Below are 23,981 nucleotides of genomic sequence, written 5' to 3'. Positions count from 1 at the left end.
ACATGGTATTTAGAGGGAGGAAACTGACAGCTGGGGTCATTTTTGCCGTGAGGTAAGGGAGGGAGGTTAGAAACCCTGTGTTGGAATAAGCCAGGTTGTAACAATATGCTTAACCAGTGCTTAACATCCCGTCTACCGGACAGTGTGTTGCACTGGAAGTTCTGTCCACACTACTCTCAAGCAGGTGTGCAGCCATCTCTGAAAACTTTCTGTCTCTGCCAGGACATGAAACGGGTCCACAGGGTGTGAAGCCTTCTTGATGCATTAGTGAAATTTTGCTCCCTAATTATGGGGTTAATTTGGATGACTTTCCTCAAGTATTTCTTTTCTTCAATCTCCAATCTTGGGTTTGTCTATAGGTGGTAAAATGAATTTCCTGAAAATTGCTTTTAATGAGTCAACTTTTTTTCAAAAATCGGCTTCTCTGTGAACATTTAGTATCACCATTCCAAAATTTCTCAAGTATAATAGTGCTTAGTGCCAGAAATGCTAGACGTTCAACCGTGGGTAATGTTGTTCAGGAACACAAAATTATACAAGAATTGCCATGAGAAAAAATTCCCCTGGACCGGGAATCGAACCACGGACCTTTGCCTTTCCGGGCCACTGCGCAGACCACTACGCTATCCAGGTTCTTTAATTCTCATGGCAATTATACCGAGGCTCATGGTACTAGGTGTTAGGCCCTCGCGGTCCATCAAGGATGGCAACGCGAGGAAGAAGGACTTCCAAGAAGCCACAACCGGTTGAGAGCCTCAAACCTGCGCTAAAGCCGCGCAAAGCGGTATGTGTAATATTTCTGAACCTGCTGCGTGAACTGCGGCGAAATATACAAGAATTGTGTAACCTAACACCTAGTACCATGAGCCTCGGTATAATTGCCATGAGAATTAAAGAACCTGGATAGCGTAGTGGTCTGCGCAGTGGCCCGGAAAGCCAAAGGTCCGTGGTTCGATTCCCGGTCCAGGGGAATTTTTTCTCATGGCAATTCTTGTATATTTCGCCACCGTTCACGCGGCAGGTTCAGAAATATTACACACAAAATTATGTTTCTCTTAAAGTAACACATCACCTGTGATGTTGCTTGTGAGTAAATAAGATTATTAGGCTTCATTTTCTTGCCTCCAAATGAGAAATTGCATTCTGGAAACAAACCTGACTAGATTTCATGCTAAATATTGAAAAACCTCACATATGAAACTTCCTCACTTAAGAAACTTTTTTTGGTTTTCCGCTGAAAGTTTCATAAGTAAGGTTCTACTGTAGTTGTAATTTGCTACTGACCACAACATTCTCATACAAAAATTTTGAAGATGTTATTTGATTGCGTTTTCTAAAATGGACGGGAATTTCTTTAGCGCTAAGACCATTGACATTCAACTTCAAAGAATGGGCAGTTTAGGGTCACATGGTTTTTTAACGATCTTTCACAGTATAAAATCAATAAGAAAAAGCATTTTTATAAAATTCCATCTTAAATAGCCACTCGATATTACAAGGTGCCTATTTTCCAGTCAAGCTGACTTCGCATAATCAAGAGTTTACTGTAATAATAGCTCTACTCAATTACTTTTGGTGATAAAAAAACGAGATACAACATCTGGGAATAAGAAATAGGGAGTAGTAAATTGAAAGAAAAACTGATCATGGGAAAAAATTAGGCATAAGCAAAATTATCTTAATAAAAAGACTAATGGTTTGCGATATGTAATTATAACACTTTTTCTACAGCTTAAAGTGGCTACTCAGCTACAATGAGTACTTACCTTCATAGTTTTGCACATCAGCATCATTTGGTCAAAAATAAAAACATACCTGTAGAAAAAGAAATTATAAATTAAAACAGAAACCATTTCAAATAAGAGAAAACTTTAAATGACCAGATAAGAATGAATCAAAAACAAAAGGTCAATGACCTCCCAAGAAAATTCTATTCCCTTTTAGAGTTCATATTTTAAGAGGATATGCAACAGGTGGCGGATATTGAGTTTACTGACATCAACTACTTTTTTATATTCAAATTATTTTTGCATCCCATTCCTTTAAATAGAAGAAGCAATCATGAATGATTGACTATAGTACATAAGAAAAGATCAATAAAGAAAATTTACTGAGATAACTCAACCACTAAAAAAGATTATTAAAGCATTAAAAAGAAATTTCTAAAGGGAGGTGACATGGTGATGTTATTTATATTTTTTAATAATAAAACCCAGTTGTTAATTCCACACTTATTTTTATGCTGATCAACCCACGTTTCAGCAGCTCATAGCCATTTTTTCGGTGACCTTGGTCGGTCAGTCAACATTTAAATAAATGTCGAGTTAAAAATTGTGTTTTATTATGAAGATATAAACTTCCACCAAGAATTACCTGGGACAATTTCTTATAAATTCTATTCTTTGTTTTCGAATGAATGGCATAACAATTATTGGACTCCTTACCGCAGTTTCACCTTCTGGTCATCATGAGCTTTTATCTTCAGATCACCATCCTTAATAAGACGCCCATAATCCTTGAGTTCAGTATTCTCAGGCATATTCCACTCAACTATGCTTCTCTATGGTAATAAAAGGAAAATCTGACATTGAAAAAATTACCTAAGGAAGGCCATTTTATAGACAGCCAAATTGCATGACAAATGACTAAGAATCGCAAATCAAATCACAATCCAAAGAAATAATTTAGTTGAAAGCGAGAGTCAATGAATTACACTGGGAACAACTGATAAGCTACACAAACAAAAAAGGCAGAGAAAAATTTTATGACAAATAAAGAATTTATGAGCTAATAGCATGTACTTTTGAGTTATGAAATTGACTCATGAAAACATTTACATGGACCATTCACTCAAGCGTACACAATGATGATGATCACAATAAATGATACTTAGCAATAACATGAGGCAGCCATTACCTGGATTTTATGCATGATTTCTAGGGTGTCAGAGTCCTTCTTTATTTCATTTATACATTGAGCAACATCAATCATTGCTTCTTTGGCCTGCTCCAAGCTTCTATAATCTTCATGGTTCTGATTTAAGCAAAAATTTGGATTAATGATATGGGAAACAATTTACATAGAAATAAATCTTGTTTTCTTGTAAAAATGTATGACATCATTAATTAATTAATTCACTCCCAGGTAAACATTTAATGAAAACTAGAGTAAAATTAGTTCTAGTGGACAAAAGGAAAGGCGGAAAAAAAAAACATCTGCTGGGCTGAAATGGGCTGGCAGTAAAAGGGTTTAAGGACAAGCTCACAAGGGCATCAAAAGTGTAGAAGCGCAAAAAAGGAGGATAACATTATTGTGTGCAATACAAGAAAATAAATGCACCGGACACTAAGGTTCAAAGATACTCACAGTAGGGGTTTCTGACACAAGTTTTTCCAGAAGAAGATGATACTTCAAAATCCTCTGCATTGGTACAGAGAGAATGTCTCTCAACTTAAACTTTCCCTTATTAGCTTCCTGTTGGCATTTCTAATAATTGAAACCGACAAGAGAAAATAAGCATTAGCTTGATAAAATGTGCGAAAGTAACACAATAAATAGCATTTAAAACAACAAACTCATGAAATCTATCAACGCATGCAAAGTTGAAATTATGAGAACTACAATGATAAGAGTTAATACAGACCACATGAAGTACTTATAACACATTTCAAGAAGATTTACAAACAAATACCAAAAGCTAGTAATGGCAGAATAAGAAAAGATACGAATGCGTCGAAACCGGGTTGGTGCTTAAATAAAATTGTGTGGAAGTTTACTATTTTAGTTCATTCTCATGGATATCTTGACTTAAACTACCACTTTAAAAAATGAATTCTCAGGTATTCAATTCACACTCACAATTTTACATGAATGCAAAACCATCTCAAAGGGAGATTGGCTGAAAACTACATATCCAATTTTATAGTCACAAGCAGCATGATGAATCCTTAATATTTAAATCTTTTTAATAAGACAGCAGAATTTTTTATAATACATATTTCGTAATGGTTATTTGGAGGATTTTTACTTTAAGGACAAGCTCACAAGAGCATCAAAAGTATAGAAGATTAATAAAAACAAGGTAACATTATTGTGTGACCACAGACAGATCACAGACCGCATGAAGTACATATAACACATTTCAAGAAGATTTACGAACAAATAACAAAACCTAGTAATGGCAGAATAAGACAAGAGATGAGAAAAGCTGCATGAGAAAGAATAGGGTAGTTTCCTTCATCAAAGAAAACGAAAGGCATTGATTGCGATTCGTTACCCACCATTAGTGTATTCATAATACATAAATTATTTTGTTTTAGAAATACCGGTTTAGATGAATGGCAATGGTCCATTTTTATCCTCATTTGAAAAGGGCCAGATTGGCACCCATGCGATGCCACTCCACGTAACGTCGCAGGGACCTAGTTTCTATACGAGAAGATAGGAGTTATACATCGTCTGAGGTTACCAATGCATGCATGAGGCGCAGAGCTCAGGGAAACATGACTTAATAATCACTTATTAAAACTGGCTAAGGTCGGAAAGTTTTCGTAATTTGATAAGGTATTAATAATCCATATTTAAGCCAAGCGCTACCAGCCAGCAGGGTACTCAGCTACCCACTAGCAGCCTGCGTCGTATCAGCGCTCAACTCGCCTCTAGGTCACCTCACAGGGCATCAGCGGGAACCAGAAATATGCCACACGGAGAGAGATTTCCCGGCATTCATACTTACGCGTCTCGTTTTCGCGCGCTTGAAAATTTTCACTTTTCATTTAATCGCAAAAAATAGATATCGTCATTTAAAAATCTAAAAGCGTGAATTACGTACTCCAGGAGTAATAATCTTTCGATTTAGGCAATAAAAAAATAATAGGAAACCACCCTATTGTAGAAAATCATGATAAATACATAATTGATAATTTAAATTATTCATACTCACAATAACTTCTTGATTAATAATCTCCGAGCGTGAGCATATGGACTGAAGTAAATCTTGAGCTTTTAGGAGATTGGTGCAGTAATCACCATAAATCAGGAAGTTTTCCCTATATGCCATGAACACATCGCCAAGTCTCAACTCTCTGTGAGTCAAATGACTTCCATCAGGTGTGGAATGACCACAAGCTATTCGCAGTTGTTCATGAAATCCGGTGTGTATATCACAAAGTTCCTGAAATGAGCAAATATACCAAAGTTAAAAAAGAGGGAGAAAAAAGAATTCAGAGAAAGGATTGGAAAGGTCAGACTTAAAAAAGCTGAGTTAAAGTTATTTGAGGCTTTCTATCCCCTCAAGCTAGATGACATAACCCTTTCCCAAAACCTGATATATAAACAACCTCGGAAATTTTAGTGTAAAAAGTTCTGCAATATTTACATTTACTCAGTATTTCAACCCAAAGGGTTTGGTTTTATTTATTTCACACACCACCGAAAACAGCACTGTTCGGCCTTTACAAAGGGGTTGATAACATTTAACAACCAAGCGTTCACAGACATCCATGCCCTGGGTAACTTACCCAGGTGGGACTCATACCCACAACCTTTGGTTTGGCAGGTGAGGACTTAACCCCACTGCCACAGACGTTTGAATGGGTGAGGATAGAGCTCACCCCAAACTAAGCAACAGACATGTGAATTTCACACATAAGGGGTAGGAGGATTAATTCCTTTCCTTGAGCCACCTTGCCCTTGGAAGATTTCTTTTGAGGGGATTAGGAGATACATTAACCTAGGAGTTCAGGGTGTCCATCTAATCAAACCAGAAAAATTCATGCATAATTCCTGGTTTTCCAGGGAAATCATACAAAATTCCAAGTTAATCTTCTATGATTACCGTGATAGACAAGAATTTTTAAACACCCAAAATGACTTCAATACTTTTAAATAATACTATATTAATGTATTGACTGGGAATAGGTTAGCTAGCACATAGTATTTAAAATTGAAATTTATTCAAAGCAAGCCAAGTAGTTGCTTTAACCTCATTAGTAGATGTTGATGTCACCTGGAATTCCATTCTACATGTTTTTGAATCTTACTCGAGTCACGAGTACTAGACATTTTGATTCTGTCGTCTTGTCTGACTGTCCTCATTTTGATGCAGCTGTAAAAATTCTACTGAGATACTGCGATTAAAATTATGACAAACACATTTTAGGCCAAAAAATGGGCGTTAAACTGGAAAAATATTATGAGAAATGAATTCGAAAAGAAAGATTTTGAAATTCCAGGTTGGAGCTGAATAATTCATGCATAATTCCAAGGAATATAAATTCACGCACAATTCCTGATTTTCCTCGTCAATGGAGACTGTGAATTTGAACCTGGGACCCCTTGATCAGTATCTAAGGATTCTACCCACTAGGCCACCACAGTCCAGGCCAGGAGAAAAAAATCATTCGCTTTGACCGAGATTCCGTTCAAGGCGAATGATTTTTTTTCTCTGTAGATTTCTCGCACAACTTATTTACCATTGACACTTTAAAGATGATCTATTACGCCAAAATATACCCATGCCTAACCTAATGCATCATCTTTTGGGGTAGCCCTAGCTACTGCAAAAAAGTTTCCTCTATGCAGAAACGTACAGCCAAAACTATGGCTAGAATTTCCATGCGACCACCAGGCTCACCACTTTACAATGAACTGAAAATCCTTACATTTCCATCACTGTATACACTCAATTGTGTCACTTAAGTTAAAAATAACTCTAAGAACTTACGAAAAAATATTTATATTTATCACTCAACCAGAATGACTAATGACGTACACTTTAAAGATTATACAGTGGAACCTCGTTAAAGCGAGTACGGGCTATAGCGACACCCCCGCTATTACGAGAGATAGCCGATGCACCGTCAATTGACCCTATAATAAGCGTGTTAAAAAATTCGTTTTTACGAGACCCTTTCGGTGTTGGCTCTCGCCATAGCGAGGGTTTCACCGCCGGAAGACTTTCATCAAGACTCCTTAACCTCTGTATTTGCTAGCGATCTGTTAGAAATGAAGTTAATGGAGTGCTCAGTCTCAAATTTATGTGGTAAACTGTCGTTCGATAAATACAATGATTGACGAAACAATGCTTTGCATGATTTTTATTCAGTGCGGCGCTTATAAATTGTTTGAATAGTTAGTCGTTATTTGAGTAAGGAAATTTAGTGATGCAAAAAAACATCGCCTTTCGCCTGGATTTATGCTTACGTTTATCGGATAGATGTTTATCTGTCGCCGCACCACTCCTGTTCCTGTATATCTGTTTGCAACAGGTATATTGGCTATTATTTGCTCCACCCCCGCAGACTCCTGCACAGCAGACTCCTGATTATCCGGCTGTGGTGTATCCGTCAGGTATTCCCACTCCAACTGAATAATAAAATTCACGGTTTTTTCCAGGTTTTCACAGTCTAAATGTCGTCAAATTCACGGTCTGCGGATAAGGCATTTTGGACAGAAATATTGATCAAGTAACAATCATCGGCCGCATATTAACTACAAATTTAACAAACGTGACACATGCCGTGAATGCAAACACAGCAATGAAGTGCTATCTCTTATGGCGTCACCTATCGTTAGCAAAATGCAGGGCCTGGTTGTGAGCGGGGAAATGGAAGGAGCGGGGTGGCAGGGAAGTGAAGAGGTGTCTGATTTTTTGCCAGGGTTAATGAACACTTTGCTGGTTACCGGTCTTCCAATCACAGGCTTAAGGTCAATGTGTCGCCCTGGCTCACGGACCAATAACTGCTCTTCAAAAACACGTGTGTAGATAAATGAGTGGACAGTGTCTGCACGCGACTCGGCCTTGAAAAATGATCCAAAAATCGATTTTTCTTTTCATCTCTCAATCGTAGTTCTACAATCAAATTTGAGAGATTTTTAAGGTTTTATGACAAAATTCACGACTATTTCCGGGTTTTTTCACGGTAGACATAATTCATGGCATATTCACGGTTTTAAGGTTTTCATGGTCGAGTGGGAACCCTGATCAGTGTTGCGGAAAATCCACGCATAAGTACGCCTTGAGTTTGAATACTGCATAATTTCTACTGAAGCATTTTTAAATGCTAGAATTAGTGCAGAGAAATTTCATCATCATCACTGGTCAACAATCCTAGGATTGGTTTGACGCAGCTCTCCACTCAGTTCTCCTATCAGCTAATCTTTTCACTCCTACGTATTTCTTCTCTTTCACATCTCTCTTTACTTGTTCCATATATTTTGTTCGAGGTCTTCCTTTTCCATTCTTGCCTTCCACTTGTCCTTCGACGATTGTCTTCATCAGGCCATCATGTCTCAAGATGTGGCCTATAAGGTTGTTCCGTCTTCTTATTAAGGTTTTCATGAGGCTTCTCTTCTCTCCTACCCTTCTTAGGACTTCCTCGTTACTAACTCGGTCGATCCATTTGATTTTCATCATTCTTCTGTAGCACCACATTTCGGATAATCCACGCCATAAATAATAAATATTTCGGATAAACCACAGAGAAATTTACAACTCCAAATATTCAGGAATGGCTCTTAAAGTACATCCATGAAGGGTAGTGGGGATTAGCCGTCTGCTGATCTGCTGATTTGCCAAGAATACATCCCGATTATAGGGAAAAAGAAGCAGGAATAACTTCAATATTCAGTTTATGGTCTAAATTAATACAATGAAACTGAAAAAAAATTTCAATACTATTCGGTCAATTTTTTCTCTAGTGTGACTGGTGTGCATTTTACTATGCTTTCATTTGTTCACCGTCAACGTCAGCAAGTGGAGTAGCTCCAATACCCACATACCTGCACTAAGCGCTAGCGAGTCAGTCATTTTTCCTAACTCCATGTTTATGTTAATGGTCTACTGTGCTACATTTATGATTAAGTCTTTAGGAGAGGTAATGAATTGCCGAATAAAAAATATAGGGTGCCCTTTAAAAAAGACATACCGATGTTCATATCTTTGTAAATAACAAAGCTACGAGGAAGGCAATCATGCTGATTAATGTCACCCTGACGGCTAGTGAACATTTGCTTGACACATTTTTGAATTTGCATCTGTACAAAAAGTTATTTCGGGTGGTCAAGATAAATGGGACACCCTGTATAAATGCTGAAATAAAAGTAAAAGCAACTATGAAACATGTACCAAAAAATAATAAAACATCTACAAGGGTGCAAAAATTGTAACATTACAAGAACGCCGCCGAGACTTTCTATAACACCGAAATCACATAGTTTTAAAACAAATTTTAGGAAAAAATAAAACCTCTTTCATGGAACTCTACTCGTTAGATATCCTTTTCAAAAGAAAAAAATAACAAATACCACTCACCTCATACCAGGCAAATATGATGGCAGAGTCTTCCCTCCGTAAAACAGCAGAAAGAGGAAGCTTGAAATGGTTGATAACAGTGACAAGGACTTGAAGGTAGTTTCCTTCAGTTTCCACAAGTTCATTGATGATATAATCCCTCTTTTCCTGAACAACAGATGCTGCTCCATGGTCAACCATGGGATGAACAATTCTTCGTGATGCCTTTAGGTAGTCATTATGAAAGTAATAGTTTGATGAAATAAAAAGCAAGCAGAAAAAAATGATAGCATAATTTGGAAAAATATGCTTAAAATAAGAAACATACTAATGTTCCCACCACAAAATATCAAAGAAAAGAGAACAAATCAATGAGCAACTGAAGGTAATTAATTGAGTAAAATCAACACAATAAAAAATTGCAAACAAGGTTAACAGGTAATCAAGAGTTTAAGACTGCTCTTTAAAGATTCAAAATTAACAGCTCAAAAACTCTTAAAAGAAATAATTCCAATATACAAAATACTGAATACATTCAGAATTTTTAATATTTATGCATTGCATGTCCATCATGTGATAACAATGCTGGAGTAATGGTCCAAAAAGTTTCCAACCTGGATCTACGTTAAATGCATGTATTTTTCATGAAAAGCCATCCGTCACAAAAATTGTTTTTGTGCATCCAGAAGCCAGTTGGATGCCCATTTTCCAAGGTGTAAATACCTTTTTACATCTCCCTCTGTGATCATCTTTTATTCAGTTGGCAAACTTCAGCACTTAAGTGCTCTTTCCTTTTATTTATGACTGGATAAAGGCATTTTTTTCAACTTGTTAACTCAGATTTTAAAAGAAAATCTTATCTTTACAAGTTAAGGAGATGGAGAAATTATGCTTTACCCAATCACCAAAAATTTATCGAATTTCACAAGCCAGATAAGCTATCCTAAAAAAAACCTTCAAATGTAAATTAACAGCATAACTCCTTTCTCGATTGGACTGGAAAAAGACGCTTGTCAGTTAATTTACTACAGAAATTGAGATAAAGGATAGCTTGTTTGATGGGTTATAATAACTCATAATAATAACTCAGTAATAACTCATTTGCTCACTGAAAAAAGTGATATAATCATTGAAAAATGGGTACCCAACTGACCCATAAAAAGAAATTTTGTAAATTTTTTAACTGTTAACGATATGTAATTTTTTTACAATGAGCTGTAAATAATTCTTAAAAACCTCATTGTCAAACAACTTGTTTTCAGGTATTTGCCAGGTATAATTTCAATGCCTTTAATCATCATTAATGGTATCTTTCTACCTAACATGTACCTAATAGCTGTACCCAAAGGAAAAAATTCAATTTCGTTACTGATCCTCAGGAATTCAGAAATAACTAATTTGTTTAGTAAGACAGTAATAGTGAAAAATTTAAAACATGAGAAACAAGCCAAATGAAGGATTTTTTTGGAATAGCATTGTTTAAAAAGTGTGTACCTAATATTAATTTCCTCATGTGACAGGATTGCATTCAGCCGTTCTGAATAATAACCATGCAATGCATACTCAATGTCATTTGAAAATAATATAAACAAAATAGGAATTCTAAAGAATATTAAAAATAAGATACATTCTCAAAGATTTTGAAATAGTTAAGATTGCAATGAGATCCTCGTTTTCATTGTGTGGTGGCCACTTGAACAGCAAGTGTTTAGCGTCAAAAATTCTTTAGTACCAGCAAAATAAAAGAAGACTAGGCTTCACCTGAGATTCCCGCCCAGGAGTAGCAATACTACCCCTCTCCGAACAACACAAGTCATGATAAATATCCTCATTGGAGACATAGGAGTAACTTTCATATTCCACATCTTCATGTTCCCCATGGTAAGGTTCCTCATCACTAACAAAAACAAATTGAATATGTATAAATAGGCATAATAAATAGGCAAAAATAGGCATAAATAGCAATAATAAAATAAAGCTTGAAATAATAATAAAAAAAATTCAGATAAAAATAAAGTAGAAAATGATTCAAAATATAATGTAAAATACAATTTATAGCGTTATTTACATCTAAAAAATACGTTTAACCACCATGAACTAATGATAAAATACAACATAGACAATACATACACATAAATTATGCAGACACATTAGGGAAAATTTTTAAGTGTGTTTACCACAGATTAACTTCAAATCTATCACACAGCCAAATTAAAATTAATGTTGGGTACATTCAGCCGCACTTTCCTCAGTGATCATTCGGTGAGGGTGCACTAAAAGCAATGAAATGCAGGGAGACTCTCACTTGTTTACTTCCCTGAAGCGAGGGAAAATTTTCCTCAATCAATAAACCAGTGAGCGATCAGTGCTGTCACATCATGTCATTCCGCTCACTTGATAAGAGGCGATCACACAGCGTGGCTGAATGTGTCCATTCAGAAAACATTTTAAAACCTTTCAAACGGTTGAGTAGCATGAACATTCACGTAAATCCTCATGCCACTCGACATGCAGTCTTCCAGCTTTGAGCTGAATAATGAAAGACAAATAAGCAATTTTCCTCGCAGACACATGTTTCATATGTTGCAGGGTGACCAATTTTTCAAAGAATTAAGAACATTTATGCTATCCACAACAAAAAAATATCTAATGGAAGTACCTTTGAGAATTTTGGCACAAAATATGTGCGACTTAGGAAGGCAAATGCACAACCCTAATGAAACTAGACTAATGAATACAAATAGGGTAGAAATATTTTCCATTGTTATCTCTCTCTGTGGTTTTGCTTTGAGAATAAATATTTTGGGTGAAATAGGGTGGTTTCCTATTGTTTTTTTATTGCCTAAATCGAAAGATTATTACTCCTGGAGTACACATTTCACATTTTTAGATTTTTTAATGATGATATCTATTTTTTGCGATTAAATGAAAAGTGAACATTTTCAAGCGCACAAAAATGCGACGGCTAAGTATGAATCATGGGAAAGGCCCGCGTAATGTCATTCTGGTTCCAGCTTCCGCCGTGTGAGGCCACCTTGGTACTAGGCTATGAGCGCTGCTACGATGCAGGCTGCTATCAGGTAGCACTTGGCTTAAATAAGGATTATTTTTACCCTATCAAACGAAGGAAACTTTCCGACCTTAGGCAATTTTAATAGATGATTACTAAGAGATGTTTTCTAAAGCTCTGTGCCTCACGCATACATTGGTAATCTCAGACGACGTAAAACTCCTGACTACTCATGTAGCATCTAGGTCCCTGTGACGTCACGTGGAGTGGCATCGCATGGGTGCCAATCTGGCTTTATTCAAATGAGGTTAAAATTGACCATTAACATTCGTCTAAACTGGGGTTCGTAAAACCGAATAATTTGTATAATATGAATACACTAACGGTGGGTAATGAATCGCAATCAATGCCTTTCGTTTTCTTTGATGAAGGAAACTACCCTATTGCATTGAACGATTGCAACATGAACGAAAGACAATAGCTAATTTTACATTACATAAACTTAACTTCACAGCTTGTTACGATGATAATACATCACTCTTAAGTCATTTATAAAATTTATTCATGATTCATTAAGATAAACAAAAATGTGAAATATATTTTTTAACAAATTGGAAATAGCTTAAGTCTCTTTCATTCATTTTGGAGATATCCAAATGCAAGCCATCCCTTAGCTGGAAACTACCCCACCCTGTACCCTTTAGGCTGAATAATCCAGCCAACAATACATAATGACTTTAAAGAGTACTACTACCTATTACTTAATTCAAGTACCTATTGATATTTGGCTATTTCGTTCGTTAGAAAAAATACTTTATCTCAAGGATCAGCAACCATGCGACACAGAAACTCATTACTCAAAAGATTAAGGACTCAGATAATGTACCAACAATACTGGCAGTAGATGATAATTTAGAAACATTATTTTTCAAAGGTACTTTTCCAACACATGTTTTTGATGCATATTATCAAGTGTAAATTAAAGGAAATCAGCCCACTAATATCTGATGCCATGCAGTATTCAATGATAAATATCAACATACATTTTGTCAAAAACAAAAAGGAATAAAAACAACTGAATACTTTAGGAGGTAGGTACATAACATCAAGTGGTTGATATCAAAGTTTTAAGAACAGCTGACAGAAATAATGACACAATAACCCTTTCTGCCTTTTTTGTAAAACAAAATGTTTTACAGAATTCTGAAAATTCAAGTGCAAGAGTATTGCATTTCAGCATTATAAAGTTGAAGCAAAAAGGCAATTTTCTCATTTCTTCAGCAAATTTATGGCTACTGGAAGTTTCTCATTTTCAATTATTACCGTTCATCATTCACAAGGGAAAACCAAGTACTTAAGACATTATCTACTTAAGCTTCAAGCGACATAAGGAAAACTGTGTCACTACTTAAAATAATGAGTAAAATGCTGAAACTTGGGTAGCAGTCAACTCATTTTAAATTAGTGTATAATTGTCATTTCCTTAGCCTCACAAAACGTTTCTTTTAATATACAGTGACCTTAGGTAAAATTTATAGAAAAAATTGAATTAATAAGTTGAAAAGTTGGATGGTCTGGAGGTAATGAGCTACTTAGAGATACGAAAAAATTGGCGAGATAGACCCCCCTGATTTATTATGGGTTTAATTTTCAAAGGTTGTTTTCATTTCTCCATCGTAGGATATTGGAAAATTTATGATATTTTTGCAACAGAATTTATTTCAGCCAAAGTAAATTTAAAACACCTTTAAAAAAATATAATTTACATTATCCCAGATTAATCAATTCCAGCTTTCCAAATATTAACCATTCATTTCATGAATAATGACAATAAACAACCTTTTCCTAACATGGTATCATTACTTTGTATTGGAATTTGCCTCACGTATACATTAAATGTTCTGTAGAATGGGTAAATATCACTAAGAGGGAGTCCCCAAGAGTGTCATAGCCACGGGAGAGGTAACAACCCCACCTTGAGTCTTAATTTATATCTATACTTTATTTTAATAAATAGTTGCACAAAATTACTGTTTTCGATTCCTAAAAATTGATTTTCAACATCAAAAATCCAAAAATTTTCTTTGACATTTCAAAAGACAAAATTCACAATGGCATGGGGTATTTTCCATACACCCCGGAAGGGCCCTGAAATCTCTGGTAAACCCCCCAAATTTCAAAATTCTGGCTACGTCACTGGTCCCCAAAGTCTACTTCATATCAAATTTTTGATACTTGTTATTAAATTATAACTATCAAAACTGACCCAATTTCCGCCCCACCAAATCAATTACATGACAAGGAACAGATAACAAACATGCGGCACAATTCAAAACTATCATCACACACATTAGAATTGACATTCATGAAGAATCAATCCAGTTGGAATCAATGTGTAGAAAGGATAATAGAAGACAGTGTTTTGAGGATGGACAACCTCAAAAGAAAAGTTGACATAGCAGAGGTCCTCGTAGACGCTGTTCTCCATCTCATCCTCATCACTTGTAAGGTTCAAAACGGGGCCAATAGAAAAGGATTGGCCTTCGGGCCATTCTGATGCCCTCTTCGGAGGGCGGGGAGGTTTCCAGGCATTTGAGGAGGAGCATCCTTCATCTCCACTGAACCCAGCACCAACCACACTGCATCATTCACCAGTGAAAACCATGGACTTAGACTTATGCCAAATCAACAATTACAAAATGAATACAAGCTGCTAAAAATTGTCTTTAACCCTTCAGCTGTGAAACATGTATTTTGGGTGAGTGACAAAAACTGAAGGGTAAAAATTATAATGTATCCAAAAAGCTCAAATTCATTCTTTATAAGTATGAAACATTCTTTTCATTTATCCTTCCATCTTAGTCTTCTTTTGCATTTTTTTACCAAACAAAACCATAGCTCTTGAATTATCTAATATTCTAATGCAGACAATCAAGCACTGAGGGTCATTAAGATAGGGTAAGTGTTCTTTGAAAGAGGTTGACGACAATTCATAGTCCAAATTATTACCACTGAAAATCCAGAATGGCTGTGAAATATATGATACTATCACATGATTTGGTAAACTTACTGGGGGTAGAAAGACACAAATGAGTTTAATCAAAGTCCTGAAAAATATTGTCCGTCAAATATAAAAACTGCATAGCAACCACAGCTCAATTATGACTACTTCCACACTATCAGAGTAAAGATAGTCAAGATCAAGTCAGCTGAAAAAATTCCCCCATTAGCTAATACTTGACTTAGAATTTCATAAGACTTAATTAATTTCCCTTGCCTAATTTATAAAAAATCTATAAACAACCAGACCTGATACCGCTGAAGAGCTAAAACCATTATCTTCCTGAGCTAAAACCATTACCATTACACAACAGAAAAAAATGATAATACATAGTTTGAGAGTAATAACTAAATTTAATGTCCCATGTGAAGTCAATGGACATAAATTTATCTTGAAAACTTTGACAGCATTTATAGCAATAACAAGAATTCAAAATAGGTTCTCATTGAACAAAATATGATGCCAAGAAGAAAGGTATAGCTTGAAGGTTATCATGAATGATATTTAATGCCACTAAGACTTATTTTGGCATTAATAGTCAATTGGAAATCAATAAAAATATTGAGAGTCACGAGAAAACAATTCATTACCATACATATTTGAAAAATAAATCTTATATGAATTAACATTTTTCTAATGCATGCCTCAAGGTAACATCAACAAGCAATTTTCCATCTCCATAGAGCTACATTCCACACGAAAAACATTAATGGCCAAAAGGGAATAACAACTAATAACACATTTCCACATACTTTCTTCACAATTATGTGATAAAAAACCTCATTTTTCTTAACAAAAAGGCCATAGAGAGTGGTGGTGATGATATGATTAAGCACAATTATACTCATAGCCCAACACCTACCTGATGTGATATTAACCACTCCTGGAATCATTGGTCTGAGAAGGCCTTTAAATTTCCCCTTAATGGCCATAACCAGAATAAGAATAACAGGAGAGGTTCATTTACGGATGAGGTATATTTCGGGAGAGGAGGGTTCATTTATAGGGAAGACACATGAGACTAAGGGGGAAACATTTCTGGGGGGTTTAAACCCCTTGACCTATCTTCAGCTGCACATCAGAGGGAAAGATAAGTCACTAGAAATTTATACTAGGCCCAGACAGCACATGTGAGGACAGCTGTCACCCTGGTTATTTAATGTGCACGCAATAGATATTGTAAAAAAAGCATGGGACCATTTAGATGCAGGAGTTAAATGGGCAGATAGATGTCGCTGAAGTTTGCAGCTGATCATGCATTGATTAGCTATCTGGCAAAAGGGTTGCAGGTGCTTCTCAATGTGTAAGGTAACCAGTGCTAGCAATACAGGTAAAGAATTTTAGCCTTATCATCAAAATAGTCAGTTACTCATGCGGACAGGAAAAGTAACTTAACAATTTGGAGTGAAAATTAAAGCAAAAGAGGAAACAAAAGGAAAGCTATCCTTGCATAGAGTTCTAGGGAGTTGTCTTTCCCTCCGATGTGCAGCTGAAGACATATCGAGGACTTTGAACCCTCCAGCTTTTATGGTATCAGGAATACAATGGCAATGGAAAAGGATACATATAGTAATAGAAGAGCGTTGATGAGTCAGTCATTGTGCAGGAGTGAAAATAAAAAGATGTGATAGAAGTAGGGCAGGAGAAAACTGATAGACAGAAAAAGAGGAAGTTCTATCCCTGATTGATGAGAAGGGGAAGCTAATTGAGGAGACAAGGAGGGGGTAGAGAGTGCTGACTTCTGGATTTGAATGCCACATAATTTGTTTGGTGCAGAGGGCAAATAAAAATACGTAGTTTCACAGTATTTATTTGACCCATCTACTCCTCATTTCCTTACATTTAATGATTTAAAATTGCCTCAGCCTCAGCTTTTAATCAGCCTCCCCGTACTCATTGCACCTGGGCTATTATCAAGCACTCAAGATTGGTGGTTAGCATACTGAACTCCAAATGAAAAGGCTGCTGGTTCACGGCCCAATGCATAAAATTTTTTTTTCTTTTAGCAATCATGAATGTTTCAAAAGATTTTTTCAATTTCCATGCTTGCCATGTGCATTCGACTCATTTAAAATAAAAAATAGCTTCATTAGGCCTCTAACCAGTGACGTTTGTATTTGTACTATCATTAAGTGTATTCGACTCATTTAACACTAAAAGGATGGGAGTTTACCACTACCTAGGATGGACAAACGTAATTTTGACCCTTAAAGTTTTCTGTCACGAATAAATTGCTATTGATAAAATTGCTGAGATAAAAATAATTCTTTATTGATTCAAAGAAATGAGGTCATTATTGTGATGTATTTTTAGGCAACCCACAATGCAGCAAAATCCTAGATATCAGGGAATCACATAGGACTGGAATAATAAGGTTTTAATTATAGTTTTTTAAATCTGTTCTGATGTGATCTCTGCATTTCTTCCGGGTTTTCTTCCGCATCAGCTTCTTTGTAGACAACAGTTTCGCTGGCTATCCTGCCAGCGTCTTCCGGTCGAAGGCGTCGGCTGTCGGTTTCTGCCTCGCTTATATACCGTAGGCAGGATGGGAGCTGCACTGTGATTGTCTGTTTGACTGGGCGCTTCTATCTGATTGGCTCTCTCTTTGATTACTCTTTTCCACGCGCTATGAAGGAAGTATCCATCTTCTCTATTGAAATTCAATGGTGTTTTTTTGAATTTCTATTGCTTCCCTGATTTGCAGCTCCCATCCAGCCTATGGTATATAAGCGAGGCAGAAACCTACAGCCGATACCTTCGACCTGAAGACGCTGGCAGGATAGCCAGCGAAACTGTTGTCTACAAACATGCTGACGCGGAAGGAAACCCGGAAGAAATGCAGAGATCAAACCATAGCTGCGGAAACCTACGTTCTAACGCTGTTCTGATGTGTTTTTTGATCTGTAAATTAATACCCAGTACATGCAAAAGAAAATGGAGAGAAAACCTGAAAACATGAGAGATAACATGAGAGGACCAGTTATATGAAGATAAAGATGACCCATAGCCATTCTTCTAGGTATTGAATCCATTATAAAAATCTCGATGTAACAACAAAACTTCTTTATGAATAACCATTGTATGAGTAACTACACACTAAGTCCCCAAATTTCAGGGAAATAGGAAGGAAAATTGGTTAAATTTCAATTTGAACATCATAATAGGGTGGTTTCCAGTGGCGCCGACTCCATGGGGCCTGAGGGGGCTCGAGCCCCCTCAAAGTTTCGTTTGGGGGGGCGGAGCCCCCTTAATAATTCAAGATAATAATTAAGTTATATTATGCTTTGTGAAATCACAAAAATATATTGGTATTTTTTATTTCCCATGCTTGAAGATAGTTACCTTTTAAAATACATTCAACAATATGTGAAAAAAAATAATTATAAGGTAGAAAGCAGGTTAACTGAAAACAAGTGGTGTGAATTATGATAGTGTTACGGTGCTGATACACACTTTGAATTTAACCTCTTTCCGGGGCAAGACCCCCGATATGGGCCCCCCCAATATTTTTTATAAGTCGGCGCCCTTGGTGGTTTCCTATTGTTTTTTTTATTGCCTAAATCGAAACATTATTACTCCTGGAGTATGTATTTCACGCTTTAAGATTATTAAATAACGATATATATTTTTCGCAATTAAATGAAAAGTGAAAATTTTCAAGCGTGCGAAAACGCGACGGCTAAGTATGAATGCCGGGAAAACTCTGTGTGACGTCGTTCTGGTTCCCGCTGCCGCAAGTGAGGTGACCTTGGGGCGAGGCTTTGAGTGCTGATACGACGCAGGATGCTAGCAGGCAGCAGAGTACCCTGCTAGCTGGTAGCGCTTGGCTTCAATAAGGATTATTAATACCTTTTCAAACGAAGAAAACTTTCCGACCTTAGCCAGTTTTAATAGGTGATTATTAAGACATGTTTCCCTGAGCTCTGTGCCTCATGCATGCATTGGTAATCTCAGACGATGCAAAACTCCTATCCTCTCGTGTAGAAACTAGGTCCCTGATGTGACGTCACGTGGAGTGGCATCGCATGGGCACCAATCTGGCCTTTTTCAAATGGGGATAAAAATTGACCATTGCCATTCGTCTAAACCAGTATTTCTAAAACCAAATAATTTGTATTTAATGAATACACTAAAGGTGGGTAACGAATCGCAATCAATGCCTTTCGTTTTCTTTGATGAAGGAAACTACCCTATTTGGTTAAAATAACTTCGAAACTAAAACAAAAAAATGCTTCATTTGGTCTCAAGCCAAACCTTTGTTTTCGGAGCTCAAAACACTTGCCACGAGTCTGATTGTCACCACCAATGGCCCAGGAGCAATGACAATGCGTACGCTGTTTTATGATTTTAAATAATTAACTATAAAGAAACAAGGAGTAGGAGAAAATAACTTCTAAATACATAACTATTTCTATTTCCCTTTTGTGCCAAACAAAAAAAGCATTTAAATCACAAATTCAACTTTCATAGCCCCCCTATATGAATGGATGAGGAGGAAGCAGGGAAAGAAAATTGTGCATAAAATGAAGAATAATAGGCCTCAAGCTGAAATGAAGAAGATAATTCAACATGACAAGGGGGACAGGCTGGGTTGATTTGTTCAAGGTTTTGAATTTGACCACCTGGAGAATTATCTTACGCCCAGTTGTGTCTCTTACAGATCATTCCATGTCAGTTCATCCAGACATGACACCCACTATCATCAGATTTTAATGAAACTTTGCATTTTAATGAAAAATGCATTTTTCATCCTTTGATGTACTCATGAAACATTCTCAAATTTTTTTCATGCTATCTCCACAAGTTTATTTTTCACACCCACTTGAGGTCGTGGAGTAACTGCAGTTTTTCAAAGACAGTGCCAATGTGGCCATTTGTACTTTCAAAGGAAAATTAATTGTCCCAGGCTTTTTTTTCATCCTATTGTAGAGAAACTTAGCATGTCTATTATATAAATCACGAGGATTTCAAATATTAATTGAGAAATATCCTCAGAGATACAAAATATTTTATAAGCCATGACTTCTCTTAAGTTTTAGAAAAAGCTTTGCTGTAAACATTGATCTATAAAACAACATAATTTGACCAAAGGCTGTACATATAACAACATCCACTGCCCTTCCTAATTCTTGGCGAGTTTTAGCATCACTTTCAAGTTTTTCATTATGAATTAAATCAATTATCTTGATGATTCTTAAACCACAGCAGAGGATAGGCTTCAACATTTCATATTCAGTGGCATCAACACATGAATTATATTTGTTAAAGTATAAAGTAAAAATGTTTTTATAAGGTTGTAATGTACTTACAACAATAAGGATAGTGAAGTAAATAAATTGATAAATGGATGACTTCCATATAAAAGCTCGAGTAAGAACTAAAATTAATATTAACCCCAAAAGGTTATGGGCCCAGAGCAATATTTGCTGTAAAAATTAAGCCAGAAGAAGAAAGAACGGAAAAAAAGAAATACAAAATATGATGACGTCAATTGAAGATGTTACACACTATAATTACTGAAGGACACATTAACCTACACGATGTGGTCTTTCCAAATAAGAATATTATTTCGAGCCAAAGAAATGAAGGAAATTATTGAAGGAGACGATTTGAGCCAAGATAAAGAAATGTATCAAGATCAACAATAGATGGTATACAAGAGATGGCAAGGCCCAACACTACATAGTCTCGACTATAGACAAGTCAGTGGTCTATCATATAATAATATGTAAAACAGCAAAGCAGATGTTCGAAAAACTAAAGTTGATATACTATACGAGAAGGATACAGAGACACAGAAATGCCAGCTTTTGCAAGAATTCTGCGCCTACAGATACAATCGATCTAAGGACGTCATGGCAAATATGAGCAATCTTCAAAATATTGCCTACAGACTACACGGACTGAAAACCCATTTACGACTTAATGATAATGACAAAAATGGTAACCATTATTTCCGAAGACTACCGCCCCTTGTCAAGCACATGGGATTCCATGAAAGGAACGGTAAAATCAATCAATGACCTATTTGCACTACTACAGATGCAAGAAGCGAAGTTGAAGACGGAGGCTGACACAGGTGCAGTATCTCTCGCTGCAGATCATCGACACAGTAAAATGAATTACAAAAATTATATGGTGTGTTTTTCATGTAACGAAAAGGGTCTTATCAGAGCTAAATGTCCTGAAAGGAGTTGTTCAATATGTAAACGAACTAATCATACAGAACAGGACTGCTTTTTATGACAAAAAAAATGTTGTAAAATATGTAAGAAAACGAATCATGATGGAAAACATTGTTTTTTTTTAGAAATAAGGGTCACTCAAATGAAAAAGGGTAAAGGGACAGGAAGCAGAGAGAAAATAAAGTAGCATTTTCAGCAGATTCTGAGTCTATCTTAAAAGTTAGAAAACATTTGAATTTGTAATAGAAAGTGGAGTGACAAAACATATGCTTAATTCCACCAAAGTAGTAGAAAATTTGCATCCATGTAATGATAAGGTTAAGGTTGCTAAGAAAGATACAAGTATGTTAGCCAAAGGAGTAGGAAGTCTAGAAATGAATAAATGTAAACTAAAAGAGGTGTAATGAGTACCTGAACTAGCTAAAAATTAATTGTCAGATTCTAATTTTACAGAGAATAATGGAACTGTAATATTTACAAAGGATAGTGTTAAAATAAAAATAGGTGAAGTACAAATGCCAAAACACAATTTTGTAATAGAAGGAAAGAAAGGTTCAAATGGATTATTTGTAGTTGACCTAAACGAAACCGATGAAGCCATGTTAAGTGAAAAAAGCATCTGGTGAATTCTGATGAATCTCAAGAGTCAGAAGAAAACCAAGATGAAGATATAAGAAAAAAAAATGATAGGGAAGAAACATGATATAATGAAAGAAATAAACCAGAAGTAAGACATGAAGAAAGAGATTCGGCCACACACAATTTAAGACCCACAGTAAATCTAATAACACCATCAAAATAGAAGAATTATATAGCATACGCTCTGGCATGTGAGACAGAAGAGGTATCATTGAATTATAGTGAGATCATGGAATCAGAAGAGACGAGAGAAAAAATGGAAACTGAAAAATTGAAGAAAGGAGAAGAGAAGAAAGAAAAATTGGACACTGAACATAGAAAGAAAAATGAAAAAAAAAATGGAAACTGAAAATAGGAAGAAAGAAGAAAAAGAGAAGAAGAAAGAAATATTGGAACCTGAACATCGGAAGAAAGAAAAATTGGAAGCTGAAAATAGGAAGAAAGAAAAATTGGAAACTGAAAATAGGAAGGCAGAAGAAGGGAAATAGAGGATAGAGGAAGAACCTGATAATTATCCAATGCAAGTGAATAAAGCAGTTGCTGCACTATGGCACAAAATACTAGGGCACTTTAAAATTCAAGACTTGAAGAAAATAGATGGTATAAAGTAACTGAAGAGAGTAGAGGCAGAAAAAAGGTTAAAAACATAAATCAAGAAGAAATTAGAGATTCTAATTAGAAATATAAATTTTGTATATAAGGCAATAGTAAAAGAAAGAAATTTAAGTCCATACGTGAATCCGAAAGTAATATGTGTGTCCTTTGAAGTTAACAGGCAAACCAGTATTTGTAACCTTAATTATAGACAGTCAGCGTACAATAATAATGATACAATCTGGTCAGATGACAAAGATAACAAAACACGGATTTATAAGTAGGGGGTATTCGGAAGAATTATTTCATTTGCAGTTTTGTCCCTCAGAAAATCAAGTAGCCTATATTCTAATGAAACCCTTGCTGAGTGTTAAGTATGAAAGATTCAGGAATTTTATTCTCACCTATAATCAAACAAATATTTGATTTAAAAAAATCAGTCATTACTGGAATGTTTTATCGTATTAATGAATGAGATCATTTTACTTGAACAATGTTAATGAACTGCATACTGATGTATACGAGAAGACTGTTTGCAAATTTAGAATTAAGTTCTAAAAACTACCAAGATTATTGTAAAAAGTTGTGTAACGATAAAGTTGGTTGAAAACATTTAACCTTAAGGGAAGGTGTTAACACATTCAATGCGGGCCCGATTTTCATGAAAGTCGTCAGAATCGGCTGATAAAATAAGAAAGAAAAATAGAGAGTGGTTTTCGTGCCATAACTTCAGTTCAAATACTGCTATTTACAAACGGTGCACACGGGTCGAAAGAGGGAAGCTTGCTGAAGGCCATGCACACGATCGCAAGAATCGTAAGTGGATATTAGTCACGTCTGGAGGCGGAGAAAGGCCCCCTGTCGTCAAAAGGTCCGACTGGCAAAGAACGTCAATTGGTATGGTATTTGGAGGTGGCGACTGACAGCTGAGGTCATTTGCGCCATGAGGGAAGGGTGTGGAAGGATGGGTGGAGAGAAACCCGGTGTCGGCGTTAGCCTGCTCTTAACGAAAGGCGCCAAGGGAACCACGGCTTAACGTCCCATCCGACGGTCGGAGTGTTGGGCTTAAAATGTCCTCCACACAACACTCAAGCAGGGATCGGGCAGTCTCTGAAAATTCTCTGCCACTGCCGGGATTTGAACCCGAGCCCGCCGGGTGGGAAGCCAACACTCTAGCCACCACACCAACCCGATCCCTGA

The 23,981-nt window shown here is 36.2% G+C and overlaps 1 protein-coding gene across 4 annotated transcripts in view; it reads right to left on the bottom strand.

The window, feature by feature from the left end:
- Positions 1 to 23,981, bottom strand: part of LOC124164874 (protein vav) — a 47,075-nt gene that overhangs the window by 21,405 nt on the left and 1,689 nt on the right. For 3 of the 4 annotated variants that reach the window (XM_046542092.1, XM_046542093.1, XM_046542095.1), the window contains exons 4-10: positions 14,740 to 14,941; positions 9,314 to 9,517; positions 4,943 to 5,173; positions 3,367 to 3,486; positions 2,917 to 3,033; positions 2,445 to 2,560; positions 1,767 to 1,815 (exon numbers count right to left, since the gene is read on the bottom strand). In XM_046542092.1, the coding sequence (XP_046398048.1) occupies positions 1,767 to 1,815; positions 2,445 to 2,560; positions 2,917 to 3,033; positions 3,367 to 3,486; positions 4,943 to 5,173; positions 9,314 to 9,517; positions 14,740 to 14,941 (1,039 nt within the window). Of the gene's footprint in view, positions 1 to 1,766; positions 1,816 to 2,444; positions 2,561 to 2,916; positions 3,034 to 3,366; positions 3,487 to 4,942; positions 5,174 to 9,313; positions 9,518 to 11,053; positions 11,190 to 14,739; positions 14,942 to 23,981 lie in introns of all 4 variants that reach the window. The other variant, XM_046542094.1, reaches the window with a different exon arrangement.

Source organism: Ischnura elegans, chromosome 9, assembly GCF_921293095.1.
Source record: "Ischnura elegans chromosome 9, ioIscEleg1.1, whole genome shotgun sequence".
Taxonomy (NCBI): domain Eukaryota; kingdom Metazoa; phylum Arthropoda; class Insecta; order Odonata; family Coenagrionidae; genus Ischnura; species Ischnura elegans.
Note: the sequence above shows the minus strand (reverse complement) of the source record. Positions and strands in the feature narration are given on the sequence as shown.